This window comes from Symphodus melops, assembly GCF_947650265.1.
Source record: "Symphodus melops genome assembly, chromosome: 15".
In the NCBI taxonomy this organism is placed as follows: Eukaryota; Metazoa; Chordata; class Actinopteri; order Labriformes; family Labridae; genus Symphodus; species Symphodus melops.
In genome coordinates, this window is record NC_136705.1 from 20,115,118 (window position 1) to 20,132,007 (window position 16,890).

The window sequence follows — 16,890 nt, forward strand, 5'->3', positions numbered from 1 at the left end:
CCAACCAATCATGTTATTTGCATAGTTATTTGAATCTCAGAATTCCTCCCACGCCCAAAAATTTCCAAATACTCAAATCTTCCATGACAGCCCGGTGTGTCACATGGCAGTGCTGCGTTCAAAAGCATCTGTAAAACTCCTGTTTTTAATCTCCCATTTTGTTTTCTACGGAGAGCTTGATCAATGTATATAAAGTTAGAGCTAATGAAATTATATGTTGTTTATTCCAGCTAATTGGTAAGTAACGCTGACTATTACAACTTTACAGAATGAACGTAACTGTGAATGTTTCTGATAACACCATGTGATGTCTGGAAAAATGTCATAAGGAATAACTGTATGATCGCAGAAGCGGCCTTAGTTTGCTATAGTTTTTATATATGCAGCATACATGGTGTATACATTTATGGTATGGTGTAAAAGAGATTCATATGTTGAACCTATTTTCGTTTTCCCTAGCAACCCTTTGTTATGAAGTTGTGTTTTTCGACATAACTGAGGGTACTTGAAGGCAGCAGACGTCCACCCGGCGGTGCTGTGATATTGAGAGGTCACACATTTTCAAATACAAAGAAAACAAACGAGGTACGTTTAAGTGTCGACTGAATCCTAATCTTTAAAACAGTTTGCAACAAACCCAACTCCAGGTTTCTGCTTAGCACGTCTTCAAAACGAGCCCACCTAAACAGCTAGCATGTTGTTTGAGCTAGCTTGTGAACTAGCTCACTATCAGCCGTTTGTTTACAAAAAAGGGCGACAAAGTGGTTATTTTGATGGGCGCAAGAACACTGTTTGTTCTAATGTCCAGTTGACTTTGATTTTTTGTTGTTTTTATTGTTTACATTAGTTTAAAAGTTTGAAAGAATATCCAATGCTAGCTCGTTAGCTAAACTCGTTAGCATGAAGTGTCGTGACATCCCCATCTGTCACCTGAGATCACCTGCTTCCAACCTGACAATATGAATCTGTTTGAATGTTTAGACTTACAAGCTAAATCCTATTTACAACAACAATTTATGAACAACAATCAGATCTTGTTTTTTTGGGGGGGATTAACAGATAAATCATGTTGTGTCATTGACTCCTCAGTCTCAGCTGTTTGTGCTGGAGGCTTTTGTTTTACGAGTTTGCAGCCTAAAGATATTACCAGAGGTGTTTATGACCTGAGTAATACATGCATGGACTATCTTGGTATTGTTGTTACGTTTATATAAAACGTGAAGTATATCCAGCTATAAGTTTCACTTGTGGGCTTCATATTGAATATTTACAGAGGTAAAGAGCTGACACTTTGTGTAACTGTGTTAAGTAGTTGGTAACTTTAACTTTGTTTTCATCCTTGAGTATAATGATCCTCAGAAATGATGATTTACCGTGAATTGAATGTTTTTGTTAAAATCTGTTTCAGGCTTTATCCATGGGCCAAGGAGAGCTGTGATCTTATTTTCAATGTAGATCAGTCTGCCAAGAATAATCATCTACCCCACAAACACTTTTAGTCCACACTCATTACACGTTACCAGTCCTGTAATATCAGTTTGCTTCTCTCTTCCAAACATCAAATAAAAATCCACACAGTCTTTAGTTACTATCACGATAGACCAAGAAGAGAAACACATCTTTACGGGTTGTCGTATGTTGGTTTAATCAACTGTTGTAACAGGTGTAACAGAGTATTGTTCACAGGTTGACGACATTTTAAAAGTAAAATGATTAACTAGAGATAAATTGTACTTTCTTGTTCCTCTTATCAGGGTACATTCAACCAGTACAAACATTATTGCATAACATCAAGTTTCAAGCCCAGTTTGTTTTCCTGCAGAGTTACTTTATCTGTTGTGCACATCGGAAACATGTTTGTTACTATCTCGTACATGCTTTCAAAGACCCCACGGCAAGCTTTGAATTTATTTGACACCAGACATGAACATTAAACTAAAGTTCTTTATCATTTTGTAGTGAGTTTTATAAACCAGCTATTAAAAGGTAAAGAGATCATCTAGTCTGTGTTTTTTTTTCCCCTCTGTGATGTACTGTTGTCTGCTCACCAATGTTGGGGGAGGGGCTTCACCTCGATGCAGCACTGTACCGCAGCAGTTCTATTAATGGAGCAGAGGTGGAGGCTTAACTGTGCGTCGAAGGGTTTTATAATCATGGACATTTTCTGACTGGGTATTACAAAACCTTATTTAATAATCTTACATAGTGTTACAATAAAAAAAGCCATTGAATGGCTGGTCAGATTATTGGTTTATTATCCATTTTTTGATCAGACATTGAGTAATATTCAATTCTTTAGAAAAGATTGTCTAAAAGCCAGCAGGTGTACAGACTGACCTGTTGTATGTTCTCTGTTCTTCATAGAAAGCCAGGATGTCTGCAGAGTTGTCCCGCGACATAAATATCAAGGAGCCAAGATGGGATCAAGGCACGTTCATGGGGCGCGCCCAGCACTTCTTCATGGTCACAGATCCCAGGACCGTCCTGCTGTCCTCTGAAACTCTGGATGAGGCCCGAGTGATCGTGGAGAACTACAGGTAGAGGATGTCAGCTTATCATACACAGAGTCATAAATGAGAGGGTTTTTGGAGGGTGAGGCATAAGTAGATTTAAAAATGAATGTAACCAGGTAGCCAGGTTTTAAAACAACAACTATGTTGCTTTAAGCGGTGTCTCTCATACATGTGAGGAAACGTATCAGAGATTTGTGGTATTCCTTTTTTTATTAGTTTGTTTTGCACATTTGTGTTCAAACTCAAAAGAATAAAGTCTACGTGTTCTGCTTCTCTGCATCCACTTCAGTGTGAAATACAAAATCACTTCCCTCTGACTTTTTAGAGCCGGGATTGTGAAGCCAGGTTTGACAGAGGATGAGCTCTGGAGGGCCAAGTACGTCTACGACTCCGCCTTCCACCCTGACACAGGGGAGAAGATGTTTGTGATTGGCCGGATGTCTGCCCAGGTGCCAATGAACATGTCCATCACAGGCTGCATGCTCACCTTCTACAGGTAAACAAGAAGCTTCAGTGCATTAATCCATGTGTCTGAGTATTGCCTCTATATAGCCCAAAAGAGGTCGTGTATAACATATGTTGTCTGGGTGAACACAGGTGTACATACCAAGGTTATAGTCCTACAAGCTGGTGGCCTGGGTTCTTGTCTGACCTGGGACTCCTTTCCAAAATGTCATGTCACCTATCTATCCACTGTCCTGTTAATAAAGACAAAATCCCACTAATAAATCATAAAAATGGTGTATATATATATATATATATATCTGCCAATATGCTGAATGTTTTTTATAAACCTCAGTACAGGAGACAGCGCTGGATGAAAATAGTTTAATCCCTGCACAGAGTGAAAATCCTCTTACAGAATAAAAAATATCACTCACATCGCCAATATGGAAATGGTAAATGTTTGATATTTATGCTCAAAGAACGACTAAACATTACAATCCACTATAACAATATGCAGCGGTTGTTTCTCTAAGTCTAATTTCAGTGTCTTCCTTTTAATGTTGGTCCTTTATCTGGTGATCAGAGTAGTGAGAAGCAGGGATGGCAACCACTGTCATATCAGCAAACCACCACTAGAGGGTGCTAAAGTCTAAAGTTTCCAAATTTACAAACGTATGCTGTAAATGTTGATGCAAGGTGACAAAAAGCATGAAAATAAGTTAAGATGTAAAATAGTGAGTTTAATGAAAGCGTCTGAAAACTCTTGTGGTTTCACCAGAGTTTAAAAAACAATCCAGAGAGACAGGCTCACTTGAAATGACTATATGTCTAAGTATTCTCTCCAGATGAACAGAAACAGAGATCTCTGCTGGACTGCTGAATATTTAACAGTTTCTGTCTTGAATTCTGAAGCCGTGAGACAAAGCTTGTGAAGTTAGTAAACATTCACAGAGCAGAGAGCAGCTTCAGTCACTTGTGGTTCTGTGGTTTACAAAGAGACTGGGGACAAACATGTTTTGATATTTCACCCGCGCAAACCAGCAAAACCAAAGCTGACTGACGATGCAAATCACTGGTTGAATCAGATATGATTAAGGATATATTTAAGTGTGCTTTATCCTCAACTTTTTCTATTGATGATTCGATGCAACTGCAACTGTGGAGTCCTTTCGGCTGACGTGCTATCAGTTTTAATCCTTTTTTTGCAGCAGCGCCAGAATTTTAGTTTTTGTATCCTCCACTCTGAGAACTCCCTTCCTCAAACACAGTGTTGTTGTGTTTCGTACGTTTGCAGGACTACGCCGGCAGTGGTGTTCTGGCAGTGGGTTAACCAGTCCTTCAACGCTGTGGTCAACTACACCAACCGCAGTGGAGATGCCCCCATGACTGTGAAGTAGGATGGGCTTCTCACTTCCACTCCCACTCTAGATCATTCCTGTCCTTCCTCTAAGCTAGTGTCTGTAAGGAGGCTGTGGGAGCTGCAGTCCTTTCCCCTTCCCTCACAGCGGTATTCTGTTCCACTGTTAAGCATGCTCAGCCCCATGTCACCATGCACTCATGCTGACATAGGTTACACGCCCCCAGTTAAAGTCAGGTCGTCATGCTTCTGCAAACTCTTTCATTCCCCATAATTCATTAGTCGCTGCAAAATTGCATGCAGAGTGGCCTGCTTTCAGAGAATTAAAAAAATACAGAGTCAAGTCATTCAGGATGACTGTTAAAGATTCTTCCTCTGCTCTACAATAACTACTTATAGTGATCTTCCTGTTCTTCACCTTCACACACAGCATGAATTTGTGCTGTAGCTGTGGTAGCTCTACTTTGAAATGTCTCATGTTGGTGTAACTGTGAAATTATCAGCCACGGTTTTTTTTCTGTTCTGTCAGCTAATTATAATAGGTGAGAACATTTAGAAAAAGGATGTGGCTACATTGTGTGACATGTGTCTCATGCAAATGTCTCTTTGCAGCCAGCTTGGTGCAGCCTATGTCAGTGCCACTACAGGAGCTGTTGTCACTGCCCTGGGACTCAAGTCTCTGGCTGCGGTAATGCTTGCTGATCAAATGCTTTATCAGTTAAAGTTAAAAAAAATAATAAAAAAAATCCCTGTAGAGAAAGTCTTGTGTCTAAACATGTCCCTGATTCTCTGCAGCGTCTTCCTCCAATCGCCAGCCGGTTCGTTCCCTTTGCTGCTGTCGCTGCTGCTAACTGTATCAACATTCCCTTCATGAGACAGAGGTGAGATAAACCGATGACAAGCAAATCACCTTTGTTAAGTTCCCATCAAGCTTGTACAAACTGCAACAATTAATCTGCAATATGAACAGGAAGCTGAACTCCCTTCCCTCCCCTCCCTCCCCTCTGCCCCCATGAACACTGAACATTGGAACCTCCTCCTGTTTGAGCATTGAAACAGAACCCTGGTCACTTATTGCACATTGCACGCATGCACAAGTTTCACTTTTCTTATAATCTGGTTCTATACTCCATTTTATTTAACTTAATACTTTTGCACATTTAGGTTTATTAATGTAAATATTATTTATCTTTTTTTACATCTTTTTACCTCTTTTTTACCTTGTTTTATTTTATTTACCTTTTTCTTATCTACATTGCACCGTGGGGAGGGGGGAAACGTAATTTCGATTTCACTGTATGTCTGACATATTTTGGAATTGACAAATAAAGAACCTTGAACCTTGAACTCTTTCTCCTTTTTTCCCCCAGGGAGTTGAAGTACGGTATCCCTGTGACGGATGAGAATGGAAACAGGTTGGGGGAGTCAGCCAACGCTGCCAAACAGGCCATCATACAGGTGGTGGTGTCGAGGATCGGCATGGCGGTGCCAGCAATGGGTAATTCTAAGATGATGTCAGCTTTTTCAAGTGGCCATGGTGGATAGTTTTTATCATAGCAATGTATCGAATGAGGGTTACTGTTATTGATGAACGTACATTCCCCAGCTCGCCTCAACAAGGAGGGGCATGTGGCGAATATTTCTATGACAAGGATGGAGAGAATAAAATGGATGACTCAAAGACATGATAATTTAGCTCTGTAAACCATTTGACCTTCAAAGATGATATGAAAAGGTTTTTACCTTTTGTTCATGCAGCAGTTTTTATCCCGTTTAATCACCTTTGGCTCAAAGGAGAACTAAGCCAGCATTATTCCACCTCATCTCATCCTGTTAACTTGTAACACTTGTTGATGTTGCAGACACACTGGCATGTCGGTCTCTTTCTAAGACGCACTCTGGAGGTATTCATGAGGACTGACAACACCTGACTTGTTTTTCTTTGTTACAGCCATCCCCCCTGTTATCATGAATGCTCTGGAGAAAAGAGCTTTCATGAAGGTAAGCAGACTGCATGCATCACTGTCACACTGTTGTTTGTCTGGTTCGTGGACTTACTGGGTCTGAGGCTGAAAGCAGAACTCGACACATTCATTGAAGGCTCAACTGAAATACTCAGATTTTTCTCTTTGTGATTTTGCAGCGATTCCCAATTCTCAATGCTCCAGTTCAAGTGGGACTCGTCGGCCTTTGGTAAGTGATTTATTTCTTATCTGTATTGTTTTTTTAAGAAGACTTGCAAGAACCTTAAATTAGAAAAAAAAAATACATTAGGCAACTGAGACCCCTCTCTCTCTCTCTCTCTCTTTTGTTTTCAGCCTGGTGTTTGCCACTCCTCTATGCTGCGCCCTGTTCCCACAGAAAAGGTACCAGCAGCTCCACTTTCTCTCTCTAATAGGGGAAAGTGTTATCAGATGTTTTCCTGATAATTTAATCATGATCACTATCCTTTTTTTTTTTTTTTTGTAGCTCCATCAGTGTGAGCGGCCTGGAAGCAGATCTGCAGGAGAGGATACGAAAGGCCAGTCCCGAGACCACCAAGGTCTACTTCAACAAGGGCCTGTAGGAGCCGCAAACACATCTCTATGCACACACGCGCGCACATCCACACACACTCACACATATACACACAGTCTGTTTGATTGTGTGAGAGCAAAACATAATTATGTATGCATATTTCATTGTTACATTTACTGCTACATTGTATTTTATTTTTATTTGACTGCCCGGAGCTGCTCCAACTTTTTACAGTGTAGGGTGATTGATGGAGGGGAAAACCAAACACTCTGAGAAGGAAAATCGCTGAAAGCTTTCACCATACATCCATGCACTCCTCAAAATACAACTGACTCCTGACGTTAACTTAATGTGTGGTGGTGTGTTTTCTGTCTTCCTTTGGTCAAAACTGCCCACAGGGCGGCAGTCGACGATGTTACTGATTTATGTTTCCACACCTTTACTTCATGTTGCATTCAGGTTCGTGCTGTTTTGACGTCCTCTGATGACTCATTTGTAACTCCTGTTTAAAATGAAGGCTTGTGTTCGTAAGTTGCGTACGTGTGTGCTATCGCTTCTGAATGTAACGTCTTTTTTTTGTCTTCTGTTTTCTCTTTCCTCTTCTTGTCTGGTTATTGTTGCATTTTTCTGATTGTCAAAGTCATATTTTAAGCTGTTACAAACTGACTATAGTATGTTAAGCCTGACTATGTTCCACCATGTAATTCCAGCTGGTGGTTATACTGGAAAAACCAGCATATTAATAACTCTAAATAGTCCCAACCTTGATGAATAGCATCTTCTTACGTTGTCCTCGTCGTTAATTGTTGCAGCTACTCACACTCCCCGATTCTCCTTGAAGTGTACTTACGCCCCTTCACATTTAACAACGGAGTAATGAGGTGCTAGGTTAAAAAACTCTAAAGAAGCTCATCAAGCACCGCCATATAGCAAACCAGTGGACCCTAATGAGTGTGATTTTTGTAAACATAGATATGTACTGTCATGCTATGGCAGCGACAGCCTGTTTGTCAAGGCGTTTCATCACTTGAGATCACTTTAACCACCGTTGCACTCAGTATTTTAAGCTGCATATTAATGGAACTCTTTGATTGTTGTAGGTGGTGGTGTTTGTTCAGTGGTTGAATATACTATACTGTGTCTAGATAGTTGTGAGTTTGTAATACAGTGACATTCAGAGAGAGTGAGAGAGGCAACTCTTTTAATTCTGGTGTCACATGGAAACTTTACACACGCTGGAGCGGATGGATTACATGAGCAGGCTGAATCAGGTCAAAGCTGGATCATTTTAGCTCCTTTAAGGTGGAGATGCAGGGTTTTGTTTTTTTAATGCCAAACAGCCAGCTAGTCTTCTAAACTCTGTGTGTGCGCTGCAGTTGCTGATTTCTGATTGTACCAAATGAAAGTTGCAAATGTTGCTTGCTACACTGATGCTTGTTTGTACGGTCTGGTTAGCAGGGTTACTGTGTTTTCGTTGTTGCTTCGTTACAATGGACGGTTTGTCCGAGGAGTCAAACTCGCTCACGTTCGCTAACTAAGCTCTCTAAGCACATAACCGTCCTGTCGGGTTCGATGTTGTTGATGGTGTACGCGAGGAAAGATCAGCTGTGTGTCTAGATCTAAGAATAGCTCTATTTTTCATGGATATGTTTATAAATATATAAGATGTGTGTATGATGTCAAATATTTGGAGCACATATGCATGAGGAACTTCAGAGGTTTAAAGTAATGAATGAATCCACCGGCTGGCCGCTCATGTTCTAAGAATGAGAGCGCCTCCGACTCCATTCAGGGTCGATGCATTCTCTGATTAGAGGAGCACGGTCGTCGGACAAAACTTGAATCAGAGGGCACCTTCACAGATTAGCAAGTATAACTTGGTGTTTGTGTAAATGGATGTGGAGAAACTATTGTAGGATTTTAAATATTTCATATTAAATCAAGTACCTGTGGTCATTTCAGTTTATATCAGGTTCAATCGGTCGTTGAATGTGATCCCATCGAGTGTGTTAAGGGACTGTAGCAGCGGCACGATCATTAGAAATCAACTTCTTTACAGACGGGAATGTTCAAGGATTGTTTCTATGCAACCCTCCAAATGAAAGGTTTGATTCCAAAGTGCTGTCCAGATCATCTGTCAAATATGTAACGAGTCTCTATCCTAAATCTATGCCTTGATACGATTCTTTTTGAGAATGAGAACGTCTCATTTTGGAATGAACCTGCTCATTGAGCTTCTCTTTCAATCTTTCTCATGTATACTTTCATATCAACAATGTACCGCCTGAGAAACTCTCAATCTTCTCACTTCTTTTTTTTTTTTTTTTTCTCTCTTGTTGTCGTGTCGTGTTGTGTTGGGGTGTTTTCCCGCTGATGCTCAAACTGCACTGTCTAACTTTTGCTGTGCTGCTGTAGAACATTAGACTTGTGTTGCTTTTTAAAAAAGAAACTTTTAAAACGTATACTGAAGATTGTATTTGTTTGTTGTGCTGCATAATGTTGAATAATTATAACCATTATTCTGCTGAGCTGTTTCTTACTCATTGTCGGGCAGCTTTTAATGCTTGCACGTTGATTTGCTCTCGCTTTGACTCCCTTTGTGTTTCTCTGCTCCTGCAATGTCTGTGCAAAAGTTTCAAGAACAAAACTGGAGGGTTTTTAAAGTCAGCATGTGAAAACATTTCTAAACATGTATGTCAGCGTGTGACTGTACTGATCCAGCCAAAGACCAGACGGGTATGATTTGTAAGGACTGAAGAGATGACGTGTCTAGCTTTTTATTTCAGCTTTATCAAATGGACCTTTGCCACTTTTTTTTTTTTCATCCAGAAACATTGTTTTAACTAAAGTGGTCTTTGACCTTTGCAAACTCAACAGAACACCAAAAGTATTAAGAACGTCCCATCAGGGTCATGTTTCTTTCTTTCTTTGGTTTTATGAAGTTTGGAATCAAATCTCAAGTTTGAGTTGACCCTGACTTCACCTCTCAACAGTGGAGCTTTGCATACTGAAGGCACAAATGTAGAAGACAATCTGTTTTTGTTACTACACCATGACTGTTTTAATGATTTCATATTATACAAACATTCAGTCAGTATTGGTGCACTTTGCGTCCTCCCTTTATTTTGTATTGTGTTCAAATATATTTCCTTGATGTGAAATGTATTTTACTCTGAGCAATAGAATAAAAGATGTAACAGTAGTGTCCACACCTGTCTGCTTATTTCTATAGCAGTAAATGTATGTTTTTGAATATGCATAAAGACTTCACTTCCTGTCTCTGAGGACGGGCCTAAACAACTGAATACCACAGTCATAAACAAGCTGAGTGCTGTGAGATGATAACGGCTTGTTTGTTCAACAGTCAGGAAAGCATGAGTATCATCTGCCTGTTTCAAAGTACAGCAAGTTTCAGCAACACACACACAAAGATATCATCCCAGCTTCAAAACACAAACATGTTGTACAGCTGCTCTAATATCAATGGGTCTTCATTTAGAAGAAGGGGATAACACAACCGAGAGTATTGGTGATTTGAACATGATTAGAGGGAAGTCTTGTTTGGAGCCAGCCAATTTTTCCTGCAGATTTAAGTTAGAGTATATTTGTTTGTTCATGAAGCTGAAAAATATTAAAACTTGAAGAAATGTGCAATGTACTGACCAGAGTATGATGGGTTGTTTGCAGTGTATGGAACATAAAATTATGCTTTTTCATATTGTATTTTTGTAAGTGCACAGGACAGGAATTGTGAAGCTTCTAAACTACCGGTACATGCATTTCCATTTATCTGTACATAGACTTTATTAATCCTGAGGGAAGTCATTTATTTATCCTAAAGGGAAATTGGAGTCATTAGCATACGTCTAAATAACAGAATGTAAACCCGTTACTTACAGATATTTGCTGCTCACACAAGCCTGAAATACAAACATGTGCAGACAGGACCTACAGTAAGCATGGACAAGAGAGGCGTCAGAGTGGGGCTGCTACACAGTGAGCGAGCCAGAGCTGACTTTTCTGAACTGGCAACCCTGCGCTTCCCAACCTAAGTCCCTCCAGTCAAACTTTCTGCCACCGCCTACATCAGACAAAAAAATAGACTTGCACAAATAAGATCATTTGAAACGCTGTAAGCTCTGATGCCCAGTCAAACGTTTTGATTCACTTATCTCGTAACTGTGGTAAAGATTTTTATGCTTTACAGTCAGGTTTTTAAAAATCTAAAGAAACCTGCCAGCCCCTAAGAATGAACCACTTATGTCTGTGGTGTATCAGAACATAATATTGTGAGCTTGGTCTCTATTGTATTTCAAAGAGTAAAGACTTTCAGAAGCCTTTTAGCAATGAAAAATAGATGTCTAAGTTTGTTGGTTGAAGACGCTCCTGTTTCTCAAACAAACAAAACAAACCAAAAAAGAAAGACACCTAAAAGAAGCACACGAAGAGCTGTTCTTTATTTATTACTTCATACACGTAGGAATGCACTTTTTTTTCTAACGCATATTAACACACATGCGAGCCACTCCTGCTTCAGGCGCCACACACACTCCCAAACATGGTGACAGCATCTGAGGCCTGGATGTGTTAGAGCATCAAACCTCCTCCTCTCACTGTCGAGTTTAGAGTCAGGTTGTCATTAGAAACACACACAGATCACACACACACCTGTCTGCCATGTTGAGAGCTTACTGCAGTGCCGGACCAGGAGAAGCAAACTAAAATAAAACAGAATTTTTATTGAGAATATATTACTGTCAAGATTTGTAGAATTCATTACTTAACCTAGCCTTTAGCATGACACATTTAAGTTCATAGTTGATGTACCTGAATGAAGATGCTTCTTTGAAGCCTCTAGCTACCCGATTCTAGTACCCAGCTCAGAGACACTAGCTTCATGGTGTCTGAGGAGGTAACGAGGACAAACCCTGAGGAAATCCTCTGTTCTTCATTTCACAGCTTGACTTCCTAACCAACCTTAAATAGTTGTGTAAAAGACAAAAATGTGAAAGTAGGCTTAACTATCACGTCAGCATGTCAGTGACGGAACAACTTTTAAAATTCAGCGTGTAAAGTTAAAACATCACTTAACACTAGATTTCTCTAAAAACATTCTCCCTTCTCTTTATTCTAACACCATCTGCTCAAGTGAAAATAAAACTTATTTCACTGCCACTACTTTCTTAACAGCCTCCAACACGTCTGCATTGTCCACCTTGTCGCCGAACTCCTTCTCTCGGTGTTCCAGGAGAATCCCCTGCAAACGCACAACACGAGGTCAGATGAGCTCAATGTTTTATTAAAGCTTCTGTGGAGCTCGAATGAAAGCTCCCTCACCTGCTCTCCTGCTCCAATGACAAAAACTCCCCCCAAGATGAACCCTTCGCCGTTCATGTTGCCCTGGTAACCCGACCTATAGGCCCGCATGAAGTTCTGCCACACTCCAAGGCGAATGAAACCCAGACCTCCCATCCTCCTCTGCAGCGGGCCATAGAAGCGTTTCTGCAATCACAATTTAGATTCAGCCTTCCTTCAGTTTGAGCAATGAAATAAACCGATCAAAAGAATGAGAAAATAGATCTCCTGCAGATTCACTGATGAAGAAATGCAAGTGGCATGAGACAGTTTGGCTGTTAAGTGCATTTTTGAGTCTTGAAATGAAAAAGACATGAGTTTTTATGTGACTCTCTCTAACACAGCTAACCTCTTCATCGATGTAAACGTCCCCAGCGAAGTGCGGTCTGAAGTCCTCGATCTCTGTGCCGACGTTCTCCTTCACCACAGCGACCAGAGGGACCCCGAGCTCTTCCAGCAGGGGCTTCAGAGAGGACAGCTCAGAGGCCTCCTGTGGACAGAGAGCGACAGACCATCAGGGAATTTATTATCCACAACTCTCTCCATATTTCATCTGTGGAGTCAACACAAGACTATACAAATCACCTCTCTGCACAAAAATCATCCGGGCCGCCGTACGGCCATAACCACAGCGCCGTTCTTGTCCCACAAGCTCTTTGCTTTGATGACCTCGCCATCTGCAGACAAAACAAGAAGAAAGTGTTTCTACAACAATCCTCCAAATGACATATTTCTGATATTAAGTAATCACAAGGTTTCATGCATTTACTATTGCAACTTGCAAGAATTAAAAAACCCAGAGACACAGCCAACAAATACAAAATAAAAAGAGGCAGCATTTTTAATCTGAAAATAACTCAGTGACAGCCTTCAGCTGGAGACAAAGAGCTTCACAGTGATCCAATCAGTAAAACCAGCAGCTTTGCCTTAAGTGTCACAACAGCTTTTTCACTGCGTGACCTATGCATGCAAACATGAAAGAGTAAAACAGAGCAGAAATCTGCAAATGGCCTGTGTAATGTTGATTCTTATTCTAATGGGTTTAGCATCAGATGGAGTAAAAACTAGCAGGCTTGTTGGTTTATGACATAAAACAGCCAATCAGAGAGCCTCCATACCCACTGTGGTGGAGCGCAGGTCAGCGCCTTCAAGGTACTCCAGCGTTGCGTTCGATGCTTTCGACAGACACAGGTCGGTGTTGGCCAGAAAGATCCCGGCTAATGCAGCTCCAACAGCACCCAGACCCAATGACCACATTCCCATCCCAAACAGCTCCCACTCCAGCCCGGACCCGGAGGACAGCACTGCCGCACAGAGAGGCAACAACATGAGGATGAGAAGAGCAGCATTATTATCATCATGAAGAATAAACATTCAGCTCTCTTTCATGCATGGGCGATCAAAGCTGAGCAGAGGTATGGAACTCCCATTTTACACCATTAATCACTTTTTCCCTTTCTATGTTATCTCTGACACAGAGAGACATCAACTCCCCGAGTTCAAGAGAGCAACATGACCCAGGCTTTTTCTTTTGGGATGAGGAATAGAGTGCTTTAAAGTCTGTCAGCTTTTCACCAGCAAACCCTCTTCTCACTTTACTCTAATCTGATTCCCATCCATGAGATTAAATATTTCACATACTTTCTCCTTACGGCCACTGAAGGGTTTCTTTGTGAGGCACTCTGGGAAAGATACCTTTCCGGGGTTAGCTACGTTCACTCAAATTAAAAAATTAGACTTCTTCAGGAGCCACGCAGCTAAATGCAACATTATTATTTTTAAACGTCTTAAACATTTTCAAAGGTGTGTGGTCTAAAAAAATGTCAAGAGGAGAAAACAGCTTGCAGGAGCCCAAAGTCACGTTCCCAAATGTAAATCTTTCCTGCAATAATTGCTCTAAAATACAAAGAATCTGACTCGAATTGGTTGTCAAAACCAGCGGATTATCTCAACTGAGAGATAGAAGCAGTTTTTTCTTTGCTTGACAAACTCATTCAGAGTGCTTAAAAGATTGAATCAGTATTTTCAAATCATTTTATCTTGGAAGGGAAAAGCTGCGCACAGGTCACGGTTGAAGCTATTCTACTAACAACACGCTCTATGTTTAGGTTATAGCAGAGAACGGCTAGCTGTGTCGGCGGTCGAACTTGTCCTTGCCTTGCTCGGGCTTGTTTGGGTCAGGACTGGCTTTGGCTCTGCTTTGATGAAACGCAGCAGTCTGGGTTCTTAGCAACAAGGACACGGCTGCGGTGGAGGGCCGGCTGCTCGTTGCGGCGCTCCCCACAGAGAGGGCCGAGCAGCGCAGGCATGGTCTCCACCTGAAAGCTGTAGAACACCTGGACAGAGCCAGCATCGGGACGGCCCTCTGACTATAAACTCTCTCAAGACTTCACTGAAAGAAAACACATGAAGAAATGTCTTTTCTGTGGGAGGTGAAGCACTTGGTCAATACCACTGACCTTTCAGAGGTCAAAACAAGCCATGTCGGCAACTCTGCATTTGTTCAAAAGAAGAAGAATGCCTCAACATTTTTCTATGTGTGAAGAACACCCAGATAAAGTGCAATACCCACAACTGAACTAGTTAGTAGGCTCACAATTTGAATGTTTTAAGCACACTAAAATGCTGCAATGAGGAATACATTTTCAACTGTGGTACGACATCTCTATACGTGCAAGCAAACGTCCTATTTTTGCACCCTGAGCTCTCTTAGTGTGTGGTTAACTTATCAACAAGTAAAAAAAAATTCAACTGAAATGACAAACACATTCACAGTAATATACAAGAAATACACAGGGAAATTCACAGAGTAGACACCTGACCAATTTTGGAGGTTTGACACAAAGACAAAAAAAAAAAAAAAATTCATTTAAAGAGGTATCCAATGAATGTGTCTCTATGTTGAGACCAGATGAGAAGTAAGAAATGTTGCATACTAACTTGTCCCTCCGTTTTGAAAATGTGAAGACAGTCACTTCTTCTCTTGAGATTTAGCTCATCCGGTTTCAAAGAGTGAATCACTCAAAGACGTGTGCTCTGAGATTTTATAACTGGGAGGGCAAAGGGCTGAAAAGGGAAAACTGAAGCAGCCAATAGAGACAGACGTCCACGCCTGTCACACAACAGGAAGAGTGTCCAATGAAAACGGCTGTCTCTACCCTGCTTAATGTTTGTGCTTCTTATAGCTTTGAGGAAATGAAATGACCTCAGAAGTCAAGGGAGGGTTGTGTTTGGGCGGATGAGATAGCAGGGTGATGCATGAAGGAACCAACACAAACAAAGAAGCTAAAAGTGAAAGTAACTATTTACTTGTCATCAATGACAAATTAAATATTGTACTTGTTCACTACATTCTGACCAGGTTCTTTTAAAGTGTGTGGCTGCAGGACTGGCCTCTGATTGGCTGATTGCCTCCTGCTTTTCCTCTATATATATAGGAATATATACACGTTTATAACACTGCACGTTTACTTTTGATTGTTCTAAGTTTCTCTATCTCTTTTGTCACTTTATTTTATACTAACTAATACTAAAATTAAAGGAGGAATGAGAGTTTTACTTGAGTCCATTTCATTGATATCTGTAGTTGATAAAATGTTAAACACACAATAGTTGTGTATCAGTCATTTTAACTCCACCCTGAGCAGCATCAAACAGAGCATCTTTTAATAATCTAATTATATTGTTAGTGGTTTGATTATACAGCTATATGTTCCTAATTATATGGTCATTTAGCTTACTACTTTTAAATGTTTAACCCAGCTCTTAAAAAACTGAAGGCATGTCGAGCTTGTGAAAATAAATGCGTACTTGTAAATGTACTTGAGCTTATATAGCGACTACTCAAAGCGCTTGTTACATCACAGAGCACACCTACCCATTCACACTGATGGGCTGGATATGTGGCCCATCCAGTAACTATCCATTCACGCACATTCATACGCTCATAGGGGGAGCAATTTGGGGTTAAGTGTCTTGCTCAAGGACACGACACATCGGACATGTTGCTCGCAGGAGCTGGGGATCGAACCCTCAACCTTCCGATTGAGGGGCGACGAATCTACCAACTGAGCCACAGCAATAGGAGGATTATTTCAAGAAAAGCTGAACAGAGCTCCTCTCATGGTTACAGCAAATAAAAGTAAATGTTCTGAATACTTCTTCTAATACTGACACATCGTCTTCATGTTAAAATGAAAGGCAAAGTAGCTTAACAACAAGAGACACGTACTGTAGTACAGATAATGACCTTGTCTACTGTTAATGAGTAATCAATCACATTGCAATTGGTCTTTATTGGGTAAAGTCAATTATGTAAATGGAAGAAAGGGACGTGTTAGAGGACTTAAGACCTTGAGATGATGATTATATAATTCATGCATTCTTGTGAAGTCCTTCAAAGTTACTGTAGTTCATCCCTTATCGCTGCGACCACCGTGTTGTAGAAAATGGTCGAGGGCTATTAGCTGCTCTGCTAAAGGCTTAGTCTTTAATTTATTGAGTCTGAACTTGGAGCTAACAGGGTGAAGTGGGAGGAGGAGCGATGTTTTAGACGCTGTAGTTGAGATATGACACTAATACATCAACAGTAAACAACTATAGACACTCACCGGAATCAATGGTGCGACGTTAAGAGTCTCTCTGGACAAGCGTTTTGTAAATAGATCTGTACGCAGGCTTACAAGTCGAGCGAGCGAGCAG

The 16,890-nt window shown here is 40.8% G+C and overlaps 2 protein-coding genes across 5 annotated transcripts; one reads left to right on the forward strand and one right to left on the reverse strand.

The window, feature by feature from the left end:
- Positions 1-130: 130 nt before the first annotated feature.
- sfxn3 (sideroflexin 3) lies at positions 131-10,036 on the forward strand. Its single transcript, XM_079362915.1, has 12 exons — positions 131-237; positions 460-585; positions 2,365-2,537; positions 2,839-3,009; positions 4,255-4,353; positions 4,930-5,005; positions 5,113-5,198; positions 5,688-5,815; positions 6,269-6,318; positions 6,461-6,510; positions 6,636-6,683; positions 6,787-10,036. The coding sequence occupies exons 3-12, from the start codon at positions 2,374-2,376 to the stop codon at positions 6,881-6,883; spliced, it is 969 nt and encodes a 322-aa protein (XP_079219041.1). The 5' UTR covers positions 131-237; positions 460-585; positions 2,365-2,373; the 3' UTR covers positions 6,884-10,036.
- Positions 10,037-11,281: 1,245 nt separating this feature from the next.
- LOC306836049 (peroxiredoxin-like 2A) lies at positions 11,282-16,886 on the reverse strand. Of its 4 annotated transcripts, none has more exons than XM_079362947.1 (7): positions 16,800-16,865; positions 14,347-14,581; positions 13,308-13,493; positions 12,775-12,866; positions 12,539-12,679; positions 12,172-12,336; positions 11,282-12,091 (listed from the first exon to the last, which is right to left on the reverse strand). In XM_079362947.1, exons 2-7 carry the CDS (start codon positions 14,540-14,542, stop codon positions 11,996-11,998), a joined length of 876 nt encoding a protein of 291 aa, XP_079219073.1. In that variant the 5' UTR covers positions 14,543-14,581; positions 16,800-16,865; the 3' UTR covers positions 11,282-11,995. The 4 variants fall into 4 exon arrangements, with proteins under 4 accessions (XP_079219073.1, XP_079219072.1, XP_079219075.1 ...); XM_079362946.1 differs by lacking the exon at positions 16,800-16,865 and adding an exon at positions 15,130-15,235; XM_079362949.1 differs by lacking the exon at positions 14,347-14,581 and having other exon boundaries at positions 16,800-16,886.
- Between the last annotated feature and the right edge of the window lie 4 nt (positions 16,887-16,890).

Coding starts and splice junctions, on each gene's coding strand:
- sfxn3 (XM_079362915.1), top strand. CDS start 2,374: ATGTCTGCAGAGTTGTCCCGCGACATAAATATCAAGGAGCCAAGATGG. Junction 5,006..5,112: donor GACTCAAGTCTCTGGCTGCG/GTAATGCTTGCT, acceptor GATTCTCTGCAG/CGTCTTCCTCCAATCGCCAG. Junction 6,511..6,635: donor GTGGGACTCGTCGGCCTTTG/GTAAGTGATTTA, acceptor TTTTGTTTTCAG/CCTGGTGTTTGCCACTCCTC.